Source organism: Manis pentadactyla, chromosome 6, assembly GCF_030020395.1.
Source record: "Manis pentadactyla isolate mManPen7 chromosome 6, mManPen7.hap1, whole genome shotgun sequence".
Taxonomy (NCBI): Eukaryota; Metazoa; Chordata; class Mammalia; order Pholidota; family Manidae; genus Manis; species Manis pentadactyla.
The window spans coordinates 66,766,872-66,783,279 of NC_080024.1; the positions used below are offsets into that span (position 1 = coordinate 66,766,872).

The 16,408-nt window shown below is 36.7% G+C and overlaps 2 protein-coding genes across 6 annotated transcripts in view; one reads left to right on the forward strand and one right to left on the reverse strand.

The window, feature by feature from the left end:
- Positions 1-303: 303 nt before the first annotated feature.
- Positions 304-5,666, reverse strand: PHOSPHO2 (phosphatase, orphan 2). The gene is made up of 4 exons (XM_036888087.2): positions 5,524-5,666; positions 4,862-4,895; positions 3,040-3,215; positions 304-1,063 (listed from the first exon to the last, which is right to left on the reverse strand). The coding sequence occupies exon 4, from the start codon at positions 1,035-1,037 to the stop codon at positions 312-314; it is 726 nt and encodes a 241-aa protein (XP_036743982.1). The 5' UTR covers positions 1,038-1,063; positions 3,040-3,215; positions 4,862-4,895; positions 5,524-5,666; the 3' UTR covers positions 304-311.
- Positions 5,667-5,755: 89 nt separating this feature from the next.
- CFAP210 (cilia and flagella associated protein 210) overlaps positions 5,756-16,408 on the forward strand; it is an 89,496-nt gene continuing 78,843 nt past the window's right edge. For 2 of the 5 annotated variants that reach the window (XM_036888084.2, XM_036888085.2), the window contains exons 1-2: positions 5,773-5,887; positions 6,229-6,326. Coding sequence is in view for 2 of the 5 variants with exons in the window: in XM_036888083.2 (XP_036743978.2) it covers positions 5,839-5,887 (49 nt within the window). In the remaining 3 variants the exon portion in view is untranslated. Of the gene's footprint in view, positions 5,888-6,228; positions 6,327-16,408 lie in introns of all 5 variants that reach the window. The other 3 variants (XM_036888083.2, XM_057503930.1, XM_036888086.2) reach the window with 2 other exon arrangements.

Genomic DNA, 16,408 nt, shown 5'->3' on the forward strand with positions numbered 1-16,408 from the left:
TAAGTAGAAGCATTATAACTAAGTTTTGGCCAAAGAAATGTAAATGAAGGTGCAATGTACTCACTCATGGTGCTCTTTCTTGCTGGCCAGAATACCGCTGCAAGGAATGGAGCTTGAGCAGCCATCTTGGAGCATGAACTGGTCACCAAGTACTGAGGTTGGTAGAGCAACAGTAACCTTGAGATACTTACCTCTGGAATTCCTTTAAGTGAGAGGAAAAAAGTCTTTTTCTTAAGTCAGTGGTTCTTGTGGTTTTAGTTTTACATGGATGCACCTAATCTTAACTGATACACAGTTCAACTGTTGGCATATTATTCCTTTATTAGAAATTGTAAATGAGAAATTATTTCAACACCTGAAGACCAAACTACAACAGAAGATTCCATAGGCTCAAGATTTTGAGACATTCTGGAAAGAGTTTTCTGTAAAGTGTATCCTTTCCGTGGCATGGCAACATCATTCTTCTTTAAAAAGGTTACTGGGCAGACATCATTTCCACCATCACCTATATAAACAATTTGGGTATAATTCACTCCCTGCTGTAACTGTTTATCTATAAATTCTACCAAAACTACATTCTTGCAAAGATTTTGGGGGCACCTATTACAAGAATGAGCATGGTAATTTTCCACAGTGAGATGCCCACTGCTATCAAAAGCTGCTGGATTTGTAAACACTTTACTGAACACATCATGGAAATTGGTAGCTTCCAAAACCCAATCAATGAAGACTGAATTTGAATCCGAAATAATGATGCAGTCAAATTTATCTTTTTTCATTCGTATAAAGTGTAAAAGTTCCACCATTCCTGGAGTGAAAGGCATGGATGTCATTGCTCTTTTCATTTCATCTTCCCTTACACCTTCATCTCCCAAATACTTAAAGACTCTGCCCATAAATTCTGTCCAAAATCCCTTTTCATAAGAATCTTGTAGTTCAATAGGAAGCTTTTTCTCTGGTGCACATTGTATAATCCAGGTGTCACTATTGTCATCTATGATTGTATTGTCAAAGTCAAAAACCAGCAAAATTTTCATGGTTCCAGAAACAGATCTGCATTACCCTGAAAAAAAGAAATATTAATCCCTAACCATACTCTGTTTTACATATCTAACTATTACACTTATTTAACAAACATTACTCAGTGTTAGTCTGCTAAAACAAATAAGATAATTAAGTGTTTTAAGATGACTATTAAAGTGCTTTTTCTAAGAACAAAGTTCATATTTTAGTATTCTAAGCAAATGGAAAACAGAATATCTAAAAAACATACTTACAGTATTGAGTTCCTGTGAGGATGATTATTTGAGTACTCAGAATTAACATATAGAACAATCCAATGACAGATGTAATGAAACAATCATTCTCTTACACCCTAATTTAGAAGTTATAAAATATGACAGACAAAATGTAGACTAATTACTCTGTCTTTAAATTACCAATCAGAAACTTACTATTTTTAAATGTTTACAATAATCCTCATATAGATTCTGTGTACTAACCAAAATTCTGACCAAAACATGAAATCTTGCAGAATTTGAATAATTTTCAAAAAAAAGGTGCTTAGCTTGAAATCAGCAAAGCCAATGTCATAACTAAATGGTTGCTTGATGCTGTTCTTGAAATTTTAAGCAAATTATTTGAACTGGATGTCAATTCTTATAGACTAGAAGCAACTTTTATTAACAATTTTCATTATTTATATTTTCTTTATGTGGTTTAGCTCTGATGTACCAAGTAATCTATGTGAATAGTCACATTGCTTATGATATGACAATTACTTTAGCCTTTGTTTTTGTTAAAAGATAAATAAGGTCATTAATTACAAATCTCAAGAGAAAAGTTAAAAATACACTGGTCAACAGATGGTATGGATGAAAATTATGTCAAAAAGATACAGAATATCTAGGAAAAACTACAATTAGTGTGTGTAAACAAAAAAAGTGTTTTTAAGTCACAACTAGTTGGATATAACTATATGCCAGGCACTGGACTAAGAATTTACCAATCTTATCATCTCTATTAACTGTCATAACCTTGTTAAATAGGAATTATTACCCTTGTCTTAAAGATGTGTAAATTAGAGCATTAGTTAAGCATTAGTTAAGTGGCAGAGCTGGAATCTGGAGTCAGGTCTGCTTGGCTCCAAAGTTCATGCTTTATACCATACTCTGGTGCCTAAGAAATAGAATACTAAAATCTATTAGTTATTTTAAAAATAAAATACTAAGTAGGTTATTTTGGCAAAAATATGTTTAACTGCATGAAAACATTCATTAGTCTAAAAATACACACTAACCATAATACCACATCTGTGATCTACTTTATAAGCATTCTGACGATTTAGCAAGATTTCCTAAATAAAAAAGTGAAGAACTCCACCAATAAGAAAAAGACAAAAATTAAAAGTAGAAAACATGGCAATTAGCCACATGGACTTTACTTTATAACAACAGATATCCAGTAGGTGAAATTGAGAATAGAGCTCATGACTTATATAAATATTCAGTGTCTCTCAATTGAGAATATCTGGAGAATAACTAACATAGAGGAATACCTGCTGTGTGAATTTTGACAATATATAATATTCTGATACTCTGGATCTTTGTATCTCTAAATGTCCAATCCCAGTTAGTCTCTCACTAACTCCCAGATGTTTACATGCAGAATTCACTTTCTTATAGAAACAATCTAATAAATAGCAGTAAGTCATAGTTGGCAATCACATTAGTATGGCACTCATGCACATTTTAAACATACTTTTCAAATTCTAAATTTACATATAATTTTTAAAGATTTTTCAAATGTTAACTCATTGTTGGTTGAAAACTGCCTCAACCCTGGATTTAATTAACCACAGGTTATTGAAACTCCTTAACTATTAACCTCAAAATAGTAAGATGTTATCATAAGCCTGAAATTAACATAGTGCCATTGCTGACTATTTATTTCTATCTAAAAGTGTATTTTTCTTAATTTCATATTTTTCTATTAGTTTTTTTGTTACTACTCAATATAAATCTTTTAAAAAATACTTACCCAATTTAGTATTTCCAAGGCAATTTATCTTAACCTCAGCAAAGAGCTCAGGTAAAACAGTCATGACATTCTTCAGTTTTAAACACCAGCCAGTTTCTGTCCAACATTACTCCTACTCTGTATACAGGGAACAAAATCTTCTGGTTTGGAGCAAAAGAATGGAGACTTCTCAACTCCTGAAATTAATAAAAGTAAGATTTTAAAAAATTTGTTTTCTAATTATGCTGTTTTCTCTTACATCAGAAAAGCACTTATTGCCAAAGGGAGACATAAAACTTTGATTAAACAAGACCCTTAAACACAAAACAGGGAATGTTATGTGAATATAAGTTTTTATCTAGTGGATAAAATCACAAGTGTTAGGCTGACTATGCTGAGGTTTCCAGATTCCATTTTTAATAGATAAATACCATTTTCTGTTCTCAATAAACTTTTAAAAACTTAGTGCTGTACTTGAAATAAAAATGTTTCCAAAAATTAAGGATGTACATAAAGACTTAGTTTTAAGAATGTGAATCTATCTTGAAACTGATTTGTTAAAACTATAAAAACAGTTAATAACTATTCTCTCCAAGAGCAAGAGTTGTACATATTTGGTACATCTGCAATATTTCCTAGTCTAACAATGGCTTATATGCATTTTAAATAATGAAACCTAGAAACTACATAAACATCCAAGAATTGGGTATTGGTTAATAAAATATATATGACAGCAATAAAATGTAGTATTTATTTAGCCAGTAAAAGCTAGTATGTTCAGTTCAAATTAAACAAGCAAGTCACAAAAAAGTGGGTAGAGTATAATCCCATTTTGTTTAAAAAAAATAAATGTCTAGTGTACAGTGGTAGGATCATGGGTGGTTCAACTGTAGTGCATTCTTTTTCTACACTGATTTTGTAATAAAATCTTTCTCCCCAGAATAATTTAAACTCTGTTTCAGATCAAAAGGCATATGCTATGTTCTTAATTTTACATCAAAGAAAAAAAGGAGTGGAGGTTATAAAGGTATAAATAACTAACTCTGGATCAACTTGGCTATAAAGTTCATGGGTTATAGTTAGAACCAGGTGTTGGAAGTCAAATGGTATCTGACTACCAAGTCAAACTGGCAAATTACTAACATCAAATCTTTTTCTTTTTTTAAATTTTGGTATCATTAATGTACAATCACATGAGCAACACTGTGGTTACTAGATTCCCCCCATTATCGAGTCCCCACCACATAACCCATTACAGTCACTGTCCATCAGCGTAGTAAGATGCTATAGAGTCACTACTCTGACATCAAATCTTTTAAGATTCAATACTTTTTGTAACCAATTAAATTAAAATTCCAGAGAACTTTTGTCAGGAGGTAATTCTCCATAGGTGGTTTTGCATGTCTTAAACACAAGGCACTTACTGCCCTTTGCTATGAATTACTGTCTAAAAAAATGTATGTACAGTGAACAGTCTTGGAAGGCATGCTTATTTTCTATTATAACAAAGATCTGGGTTCCCTAAGCTCAGAGTTCCTGTCCTGTAATGAAACACAACTCTATGTGAAGATGACTTCTGGCCCTCTTCACATTATCCTGTGGAATCTGGGGCAAAATTAGTGATATTCTGGCTACTGCTACTGCTGTAAGTAACCTATCTCCAACCTGCAGGTCTGTGTCTTCTACAAAACCGTGGCAGGCTAAGTTGTTAGCATGCAAGTAAGGTAAAATCTGACCCTTCCCAGTTCCTGACTCTTTTTTAAAACAATACTTCCAAACACACCAATGCTGTATGTAAAAACTAATTTCTGTCAAATATTTTTATTAATCCTTTCATACTTACCAGCATTATTATGGTGGAACATCTGATAGAAAACCTGAAAAAAAACAGTACAGCTGCGTGTTAGAATTTTAGTGATTAAAAATCTTACCTCCTTTCATTTTGAACGACTCCAGTTTTGGTGCCTAAATGTGTATGCGTCTAGCCAACTAACTTGTAATGAAATCATACGTATCTCAATGTGTTTAAAAAATAATCCTTTGAAACCAAGCCTGCATCACTCTTAACAGATTTTTGTGTCCTCAAGAGGTCTGATTGGAAGCACAAATGAATTCAATTTATCATACTGCATTTGCCAAGCAATTTTAAATATCTTAAAGGTGCTAACATGAATGTTTTGGGGCAACATCCAAGATTTAACATTTTTTTTTTTTATAAGTCCCATCTAGCTTGGCTCATTCTTTATTAACCAAAGCAATTAAAAATAGATGTTCTATTTTTAACCCTGGTTTCTATAGTTACGAGAGGACTTTGTCCTTTAGTTTCTACCTGCGCGGAGCTCTGCGGGACGCACACACAAAGCCTAGGCCCCGCTCTCCCACACCCCTGCCAAGTCCGCCCCAAGGTAGGCACCGGGACCTCGCTGGGGGTCACCCTTCGGGAGGTGCGCGTTGGACGAGGATGCGAGCAACACACCTGGCCGAGCTCCGGACCTCCTCACCTACCTAGACGAGGCGTCTGAAGCCGTCCTGGCCTCCGCGCCACTCCCGCGATCTCAGGTCTCCGGCCCAGTACCCGCGCCTGCGACACCCTCCTCTCACGCCCTGCTGCAGCCTTCCGCGCAGGCGCAACCACTATTCTCCAGCCCTAAGGCGGACTGGGGCGCGTTCTTCGTTCCTTGGAGACGGCTTCCGTCACTTCCTGCGGCGTTGCTAAGCAACTTCACAGCTTGGCAAACACAGCGCCTGCGGTAGTCGGCCGCGCCCCGCGTCGGAGTTACCTTTCCAAATCTCGAGAGCGCCGTGGTCGCCGTATCAGAGATGTTGGTGAGGTACGGAAGGCGCTGTGGACAGGCAAAGGAAAGCAAGGGTGAGCCAGACTGGCCCATCCGGGCACAGGGATTGTTTCTGGCCCCCAGAGAATGAGAGACGATTTGGTTACCTTCTCACAGGGGTTCCACCAAGACGAAAGCAGGCCGTGGGCATCTTGGGCTCTGTGTATATGAAACAGTTTAGCCCTGAAGTGATTGGGTGGGTGCGAAAAGTTCCCAAAAATAGGGATGTAGAAAAGATAAGAAGTCAGAGACTCCCAGATGACGCAGCTGCATTCTCAAGCTGCAGTTGCAGCTCCAAAAGTCTGATATTTGCTGAATTCTGTTACACTTAAGCTTTGCTGTTTAAGTGAATTGAAATATCTTTTGGAAATATCAGTGACTTCATGTGAGTCTTGGCTTTGCTGTAAACCTACTGATTGCTCTTCTGAAAGTCTCTGAAGGAAATGTCTGAATTTTCTCATCTCTAAAGTGAAGGTAAGATCTCACCCCAAGGCAAATGCTTTGATAGATTGTAAAAAATGATGCTGCTTAAGGTATTGTAATTAAGATGACCCTGTTTTAAAAATTTGACTTGGAGTTTGAAGTAGCCTAAGTGGGACATATAAAGAGCTTTATCTATTCGATTGATTTTGGCTTAATCTGTCAATTCCCATTTAATATTGTCATAGTGACAACTAGAACCTTGGGAATTTGGACTGTCTTCATGTTATTACCTGAGCTTCTGTAGCAATGGAGCCCCTTGTGCCAGATGCAGAGTAACAGCCAGCCATTCTCCCAGCAGTAGACACTAATAGGTATTTGTGCAGTGCAGGACTTATGAAGTAGTAGCAGAGAGTCATGACATGTAAGAAAGAGACAGTACCCATGTGGCATGTGTATTGAAAGAACACAATTACTCTCACATTCACTTTTCTATATATGCAGTACTGCACTAAAAGACTTAAATTTACCTGTTAGGCTTTAAATGATATTTCATTGCCATTGGTCCAAAAGTTTCCATCTGAGCCTCACTGCTAAATTATAATCTCCATTTGGAAGAGAGTAAAGTAGGAGAGTGGTTCAGATATGTGGATGGCTATTGGTAAAACATTTACCTAAAGATTTAATTGTGTAACATCAGCCAGAAGAGTGGAATAGGATGGCCAAAAATCCTCTCCTCTATTAAAAAAAAAACACTGGAAAAATTTGTCAAAATCATCTTTTTGAGAACTCAGGAAATTAACCACCTAGTTGCAACAATTGGGAATGTTTATCAAGAAAAACAGTTGAATCTTGGTAATGGCAGTGAGTTTTTTGGGAATTTTAATTGGCTGTAGTCCCATACTTTTCTCCAAGTCTCATAGAAGTCTAGAAAACCACTTAGCAGCCTGTGGAGGTTGGCAGAACAGGATTGGTCCCCATTCAAAGCCTTTTCCTAGGTAACTATTATTTGACCTCTCTGGCAGTTTTTAAAACATCAAGTTGCCTGAGGCAGTGATAACAGTTGGGCAAAAACAACAAGTTGACCCCAAAATTTAAAAGGAATATTTGGGAAGTATGATGTCCATAAAGGGCTTTGAAATGCACCCTACATATATCTGGGAATGCAGAAGGCCATATGCATGCCTAAGGCTATGTACATGCCCAGGAAACACCTGAGAATGCCTGACGCTTTCACTTCTGGCTGACTTTGAGGCTCTGTGTAAGAAAGAAGCAAAGGTTAAGACAGAGTTGTAAACTGCCTGCCTGAACATTGAAGTCATGCTCCACCACTCAGAGAGATTTCTTCAGTAGAGGCTCAGAGACTTTTTAAAGGAATTTAAAATTAAATTTAAGGAACTTAGATTTAAATGTAAGGAAACTGTAGCTAAGTAGTTTAAAGAAACTGTCCAATCCTTAGCTGACTAAGCTAACCAAGCTGAGATTCCAGCAGCCACATACAATAAAGAGTAAAGACTTTACAGATCAAATTCAGGAAAATCACTAAACAAACAGCAACGGCAATAACAATAAACTTTGGGTGTGAGGGGAATCTGACTTTCAGAATTGCCATATATTTAAAATGTACAGTTTTCAACAAAAATAACAAGGCATGCAAAGAAAGTATTGCCTAACAAAGGAAAAAAGTCCCAGAAGAAGCCAAAATGTTAGACTTACTAAACAATTTATTTTTGTAGATTTACACTACTGTAAATATGTTTAGAGGACTAGAAAAAAAGTCAAAGAAACTATAGGAAAGTATTAAGAATGCTGGCTTAACAGACAGAGCATATCAGTAAAGAGATAGAAATTGGAAAAAGGAACTAAACAGAAATTTAGGATTTGAAAAACACAACACTTTAAATGAAAAATTTGCTAGATAGGCTCAATAGCAGATTTGAACTTGCAGAAGAATCATGAACTTGAAGATATTTTGGAGAGATTATCCAGTCTGTGGAATAGAAAGAAAAAGAAAATAAAAATAAGCAGATCATCAAAGAAATGTAGGACACCAGCAAGTATACTAATATATATATAATTTGAGTCGAGAGGGAGAGAAGGTGAGAAAAGGATAGAAGAAAATATTTGAAGAAATAATGGCCAAAAACTCCCTGAATTTAGTGATAAACATTAATCTATACATTCAAGAAGGTCATTGATTCTCTAGTAGGGTAAACTCAAAAAGATGCAGAGCCAGACACATAATGATCAAAATGTCAATAGTCAAAGACAGAGAAATTATCACATACAAGTGAGCCTCAATAAGATTAATAGCTTATTTCTCATAAGATACTATGGGAGGAGAGGCTCAAGATGGTGGCATGAGTGGGTGGCAGAAATCTCCTACTAAAACCATATATATATTTTTGAAAATACAACAAATACAACTACACCTAAAAGAGAGACCAGAAAATACAGTACAACAGCCAGGCTACACCTACAACTGCAAGAACTCAGCATCTCAGGAAAAGGGTAAGATACCAAGCCATGACCTGGCAGAACCTGAGCACTTCCCCCCACCCCAGCTCACTGGTGGGAGGAAAAGAGTCAGAGTAGGAGGGAGTTGAAGCAGAGGGCTGCTAAATAATCCAGCCCTAGTAATCTGCACTGGGAGCACAGACACACATTGCATGGTGTACTGGATATTAGAGAAATGGAAAAGTAAAATCCAAGACAGACCCTGCAAGCGGGTCCCCACAGCCAGCTCCCCTGGGACCAAAGAAAAGGGGTATCTTCTTAAAAATCTTAAAGGGACATGGGCTTAACAGTTGGACAAAATCATCCCAGTACACTCAGCCCAGCAGGCTGGGAATCCTAAGGAACTTCAGGTGCCCCAACCCCCTGGGGGGTAACCCAGCCCTGACATCCCTCATGGAGATAAGCAGCCTACCATTCATTCCCCTCCGGCCAGTGCTACAACCAAACTGGCTGACCCATCACAGCTGAGGAGCAGCCAGAGAGCGGCCCCACCCACAGCAACCACACAGTCTCCTCCCAGTGCACAGCTAACTGGGACAGACCCAGAGGCTGCCACTGGCACATAGCTGCTCACCACAGACAGAGGAAGTGAGAGCAAGGTTCAGAAGGCATGAAGGGGGGCTGTTCTAGCAGGAGAACACACACTACACATCTGCCACTCCCCACAGGGCTCTGGGCTAGCCCAAGGGCTACCCCATGCACAGTAGCTCAGGGGATTAACCCAGAGACTGATCCCTGTTTGCGGGTAACCAACACACTCAGTGGAGAAGGGCAAGGTGACCAGCAAGCAGAAAGGGACTTTGTTCTCTCAGCTGACACATGTACCACCTGCCTACAACCACCTTTATCACCATGAAAATGCAGAAGAATCTGGTCCACTCAAGAATCACTCAGACAACCCCAGAGAGAAGGCTGAGTGAGACACATATAACCAATCTTCCTGAAAAAGAATTCAAATAAAGGTCATAACCATGCTGATGGACCTGCAGAGAAATATGCAAGAGCTAAGGGATAAAATCTGGAGGGAAATAACAGAAATGAAACAATCTCTGGAAGGACTTAAGAGCAGACTGGATGAGGTGCAAGAGGCCATTAATGGAATGGAAATCAGAGAACAGGAACACAGAGAAGCTGAGGCAGAGAGAGATAAAAGGATCTCCAGGAATGAAAGAATATTAAGAGAACTGTGTGACCAAGCCAAATGGAACAATATTCTCATTATAGGGGTACCTGAACAAGGAGAGAGAAAGGGATAGAAAGTGTCTTTGAAGAAATAATTGCTGAAAACTTCTCCAAACTGGGGGAGGAAATAGTCTCCCAGATCATGGAAGCCCACAGATATCCCAACACAAGGTACCCAAGGAGGATAACAACAAGACACATAATAATTAAAATGGCAAAGATCAAAGACAAGGACAGAGTATTAAAGGTAGCCAGAGAGAGAAAAAGATCACCTATAGAGGAAAACCCATCAGGCTATCATCAGACTTCTCAACAGAAACTTTACAGGCCAGAAGAGAATAGCATGTTATATTTAATGCAATGAAACAGAAGGGCCTTGAATCAAGAATACAATATACAACACAATTATCATTGAAATTTGAAAGAGGGATTAAACAATTCCCAGAGAAGCAAAAGTTGAGGGAATTTGCCTCCCACAAACCACCTCTACAGGATATTTTAAAGGGACTGCTCTAGATGGAAGAACTCCTATGGCTAAATAGATGTCACCAGAGAAAATAAAATCACAGCAAAGAAAGCAAACCAACCAAATACAAACTAAAGTCAAAAAATAAAATCAACTATTCATAAAAGCAGTCAAAGGAAATATAAAAGAATACAGAATAAAACATAACATATAAAGAATGGAAGAGGAACGATAAGAAGGGAGAGAAATAAAGAATCATCAGACTGTGTTTATAATAGCTTAATAGGAGAGTTAAGTTAGATGGTTAGATAGTAAAGAAGCTATGCTTGAACCTTTGGTAACTACGAATCCAAAGCCTGCAATGGCATTAAGTACATATCTGTCAATAATCACCCTAAATGTAAGTGGACTAAATGCATGAATCAAAAGAATAATAGAATGGATAAAAAAAGCAAGACCCATCTATAGGATGCTTACAAGAAACTCACTTCAAACCCAAAGACATACACAGACTAAAAGTGAAGGGATGGAAAAAGATATTTCATGCAAACAATAGGAAGAAAAAAGCAGGTGTTGCAGTGCTTGTATCAGACAAAATAGATTTCAGAACAAAGAAACTAACAAGAGATAAATAAGGTCATTACATAATGATAAAGGGGGCTGTCCAACAAGAGGATATAACCATTATAAATATATATGCACCCAACACAGGAGCACTGACATATGTGAAACAAATACTAACAGAATTAAAGGAGGAAATAGACTGCAATGCATTCATTCTAGGAGACTTCAACACACCACTCACTCCAAAGGACAGATTCCCCCAGACAAAAATAAGTACTGACACAGAGGCACTGAACAATGCAGTAGAACAGATGGGCCTAACAGACATCTACAGAACTCTACACCCAAAAGCAGCAGGATACACATTTTTCTCAAGTGCACATGGAATATTCTCCAGAATAGACCACATACTAGGCCACAAAAAGAGCCTCAGTAAATTCAAACTGATTGAAATTGTACCAGCCAGCTTCTCATATCACAAAGGTATGAAACTACAAATAAATTGTACAAAGAAAACAAAAAGGCTCACAAACACATGGAGGCTTAACAACATGCTCCTAAATAGTCAGTGGATCAATGACCAAATTAAAACAGAACAGAGACAAATGGCAAAAACAACACAAAGCCCCAACTTCTGTGGGACACAGCAAAGGCAGTTCTAAGAGGAAAGTATATAGCAATTCAGGGCTATTTAAAAAAGGAAGAACAATCCCAAATGAATAGTCTAAAGTCACAATTACTGAAACTAGAAAAAGAAGAACAAATGAGGCCCAAAGTCAGCAGAAGGAGGGACACAATAAAGATCAGAGAAGAAATAAGTAAAATTGAGAAGAATAAAACAATAGAAAAAAATCTATGAAACCAAGAGCTGGTTATTTGAGAAAATAAATGAAATAGATAAACCCCTAGCCAGACTTATTAAGAGAAAAAGAATGTACACACATAAACAGAATCAGAAATGAGAAAGGAAAAATCATGATGGACCCCACAGAAATACAAAGAATTATTAGGGAACACTATGAAAATCTATATGCTAACAAACTGGATAACCAAGAAGAAATTGGAGAGCTTCCTAGAAAAATACAATCTTCCAAGACTGACACAGGAAGAAACAGAAAATATAGAGACCAATTACCAACAATGAAATTGAATCGGTAATCAAAAAACTACCCAAGAACAAAACCCCTGGGCCAGATGGATTCACCGCTTAATTTTATCAGACATACAGAGGAGACATAATTACCATTCTCCTTAAAGTTTTCCAAAAAAATAGAAGAGGAGGGAATACTTCCATACTCATTCTATGAAGCCAGCATCACTCTAATACCAAAACCAGGCAGAGACCCCATGAAAAAAGAAAATTACAGACCAATATCCCTGATGAACATAGATGTAAAAATACTCAACAAAATATTAGCAAACTGGATTCAAAAATACAATAAGAGGATCATACACCATGATCCAGTAGGATTCATCTCAGGGATGCAAGGATGGTACAACATTTGCAAATCCATCAACATCATCCACCACATCAACAAAAAGGACAAAAACCACATAATCATCTCCATAGATGCTGAAAAAGCATTCAACAAAATTCAACATCCATTCATGATAAAAACTCAACAACATGGGTATGGAGGGAAAGTACCTCAACATAATAAAGCCCATATATGACAAACCCACAGCCAACATCATACTTAACAGCAAGAAGCTGAAAGCTTTTCACCAAAGATTGGAAACAAGACAGGGATGCCCACTCTCCCCACTGTTATTCAACATAGTACTGGATGTCCTGGCCACGGCAATCAGACAAAACAAAGAAATACAAGGCATCCAGATTGGTAAAGAAGTCAATCTGACACTATTTGCAGATGACATGATATTGTACATAAAAAACCCTAAAGACTCCACTCCAAAACTACTAGAACTAATATCTGAATTCAGCAAAGTTGCAGGATACATAATTAATACACCAAAATTTGTTGCTTTCATATACACTAATGATGTACATGTGGAAAGAGAAATTAGGAAAACAATTCCATTCACAATAGCATCAAAAAGAATAAAATACATAGGAATAAACCTAACCAAGGAAGTGAAAGACCTATACCCTGAAAACTACAAGACACTCTTAAGGGAAATTAAAGAGGTCACTAACAAATGGAAACTTATCCCATTCTCTTGGCTAGGAAGAATTAATATTGTCAAAATGGCCATCCAACGTAAACCAATCTACAGATTCAATGCAATTCCTATGAAAATACCAACAGTATTCTTCAATGAACTGGAACAAATAATTCTAAAATTCATATGGAACTGCAAAATACCTCAAATAGCCAAAGTAATCCTGAGAAGGAAGAATAAAGCAGGGGGGATCTCGCTACTCAACTTCCAGCTTTACTACAAAAGCCACAGTAATCAAGATAATTTGGTACTGACACAAGAACAGACCCATGGACCAGTGGAACAGAATAGAGAGTCCAGATATTAACCCAAACATATACAGTCAATTAATAGGCGATAAAGGAGCCATGGATATACAATAGGGAAATGACAGCCTCTTCAACAGCTGGTGTTGCAAAACTGGACAGCTACATGTAAGAGAATTAAACTGATTCATTGTCTAACCCCATACACAAAAGTAAACTCAAAATGGATCAAAGACCTGAATGTAAGTCATGAAACCATAAAACTCTTCGGAAAAAACATAGGCAAAAATCTCTTGGATGTGAACATGAGCAACTTCTTTGTAAACATATCTCCACAATCAAGGGAATCAAAAAGCAAACATGTACAAATGGGACTATATCAAGCTGAAAAGCTTCTGTACAGCAAAGGACACCATCAATAGAACAAAAAGGCATCCTACAGTATGGTAGAATATATTCATAAATGACATCTGATAAAGAGTTGACATCCAAAATATATTAAGAGCTCATGCACCTCAACAAACAAAAAGCAAATAATCCAATTAAAAAGTGTGCACAGGATCTGAACAGACACTTCTCCAAAGAAGAAATTCAGATGGCCAACAGACACATGAAAAGATGCTCTACATTGCTAGGCATCAGAGAAGTGCAAATTAAAACCACAATGTGATATCACCTCACACCAGTAAGGATGGCCAACATCCAAAAGACAAACAACAAATGTTGGCGAGGATGTGGAGAAAGGGGAACCCTCCTACACTGCTGGTGGGAATGTAAATTAGTTCAACCATTGTGTAAAGCAATATGGAGGTTCCTCAAAAAACAAAAAATAGAAATACAATTTGACCCAGGAATTCCACTCTTAGGAATTTACCCTAAGAATACAGCAGCCCAGTTTGAAAAAGACATATGCACCCCTATGTTTCATAGCCAAGAAATGAAAGCAACCTACGTGTCCATCAGTAGATGAATGGGTAAAGAAGATGTTGTACATATACACAATGGAATATTATTCAGCCATAAGAAGAAAACAAATCCTACCATTTGCAATAAAATGGATGGAGCTCAAGGGTATTATGCTCAGTGACATAAGCCAGGCAGAAAAAGACAAGTATCAAATGATTTCACTCATCTGTGTAGTATAAGAACAAAGAAAAAAACTGAAGAGACAAAATAGCAGGAGCCTCACAGAACTCAAGAGTGGACTAACAGTTACCAAAGGGAAATGGACTGAGGAGGATGGGTGGGAAGGGAGGGATAAGGGGAAAAGAGGGGCATTGTTATTAGCAGACATAATGTAGGCGGGGACATGGGGAGGGTTGTGCAACACAGAGAAGACAAGTAGTGATTATATAGCGTCTTACTACACTGATGGACAGTCACTGTAATGGGGTGTGTGTGGGTGTCTTGATGATGGGGAAAGCCTAGTAAACATAATGTTTCTCATGTAATTGTAGATTAATGAGACTAAAATTAAAAAGATACTATGGGAGCCAAAAGGCAATAGTATTCATGGTAATTGAAAGAAAGACATGAAGAATTTTATATCCAACAAAACTATTAAGATATTTCCAGTTAAACAAAAGCTGCATAAATTCATTGCTAACAGACCTACCCTACAAGAAATACCAAAAGGTGTCCTTCAGAGTGAAATGAAAGGACACTAGACAGTAACACATTTACACATGAAATAAGACCACCAAATAAGGTAACTAAATAAATAAAGCCAATATAAGTGTATTTTGTTTGTAACTTTTTTCTTCTGATTTAAAAGACCACTGCAAAATAAATGATTACATATTTGTGTTTATAGTCATAAGAATACATAAAAATTGAAATTGTATGACAGCACAAGTGGGAGGTGATAAAATGGAGTTACTAGGATAAAAGTTTTTGTAAACTATTGGAAATATGTATTAATTTGAATTAGACTTTTACAAACTAAGGTGTTATTAATAATCTCCAATGCAATTTTAAAAAACTAAAAAAATTATAGTAATAGAAGGGATAGGAGAATTAAAATGGTGCAATAGAAAATACCTACTTAACACAAAGTAGTTGGTGTTGGAGGAATAGGAGAACAGAAAAGCCATGAGACAAAGAAAGTAAGTAACAAAATGGCAAACATAAATCCTACCTTACCAGTAATTACATTGAACTTTCTGCAAAGAAAGATCCAGGAGCAGATGGCTTCACTGGTGAATTCTGCTGAATGCTTAATGAAGTGTTAAACGTCAGTCTTTCACAAACTCTTCAAAAAAGAAAAAAATGGAAGAGGAGGGAACACTTCCCAACTCATCCAAGGAAGCCAATATAACCCTGATACCAACATTAAAGATATCACAAGAAAAAAACTAGAGCCATATGAATATAGATACAAATATTCTTAAAAAAATTTTTTTTGACCTCTAACATGTTTATTTTGAGTTTACAGAGTAGTAGTTACATTCCTATGATGGTAACCCAGTCAATTTGGTACAGTTTTTAAAAAATTAAGGTATCATTGATATACAATCCTTTTTTTTTCATTGATATACAATCTTATGAAGGTTTCACATGAGCAACATTGTGGTTTCAACATTCACCCATATTAACAAGTATCCCCTAACACCCTGTTCAATCACTGTCCATTAGCGTAATAAGATGCTATAGAGTCATTACTGTCTTCCCTGTGCTATACTTAGATGCAAATAATCTTAACAATATACTAGCAAACCAAATCTCACAACATTTAAAAAGGATTATACACTATGGGATTTATCCTAGGAATTTAAAGATAGTTTAACATCTAAAAAAATATGTAGTTCACCATATTAATGGAATGAAAGACAAAACCACATGATCATCTTAATAGAAATTTAAAAAACATTTGAGAAATCCAACTTCCATTCATGACAAAAATAGCAACCAGGAATAGAAGGGAATTTCCTTAACCTGATAAAGGGTATCTATGAAAAAACAGTGGAAACATTATGGTT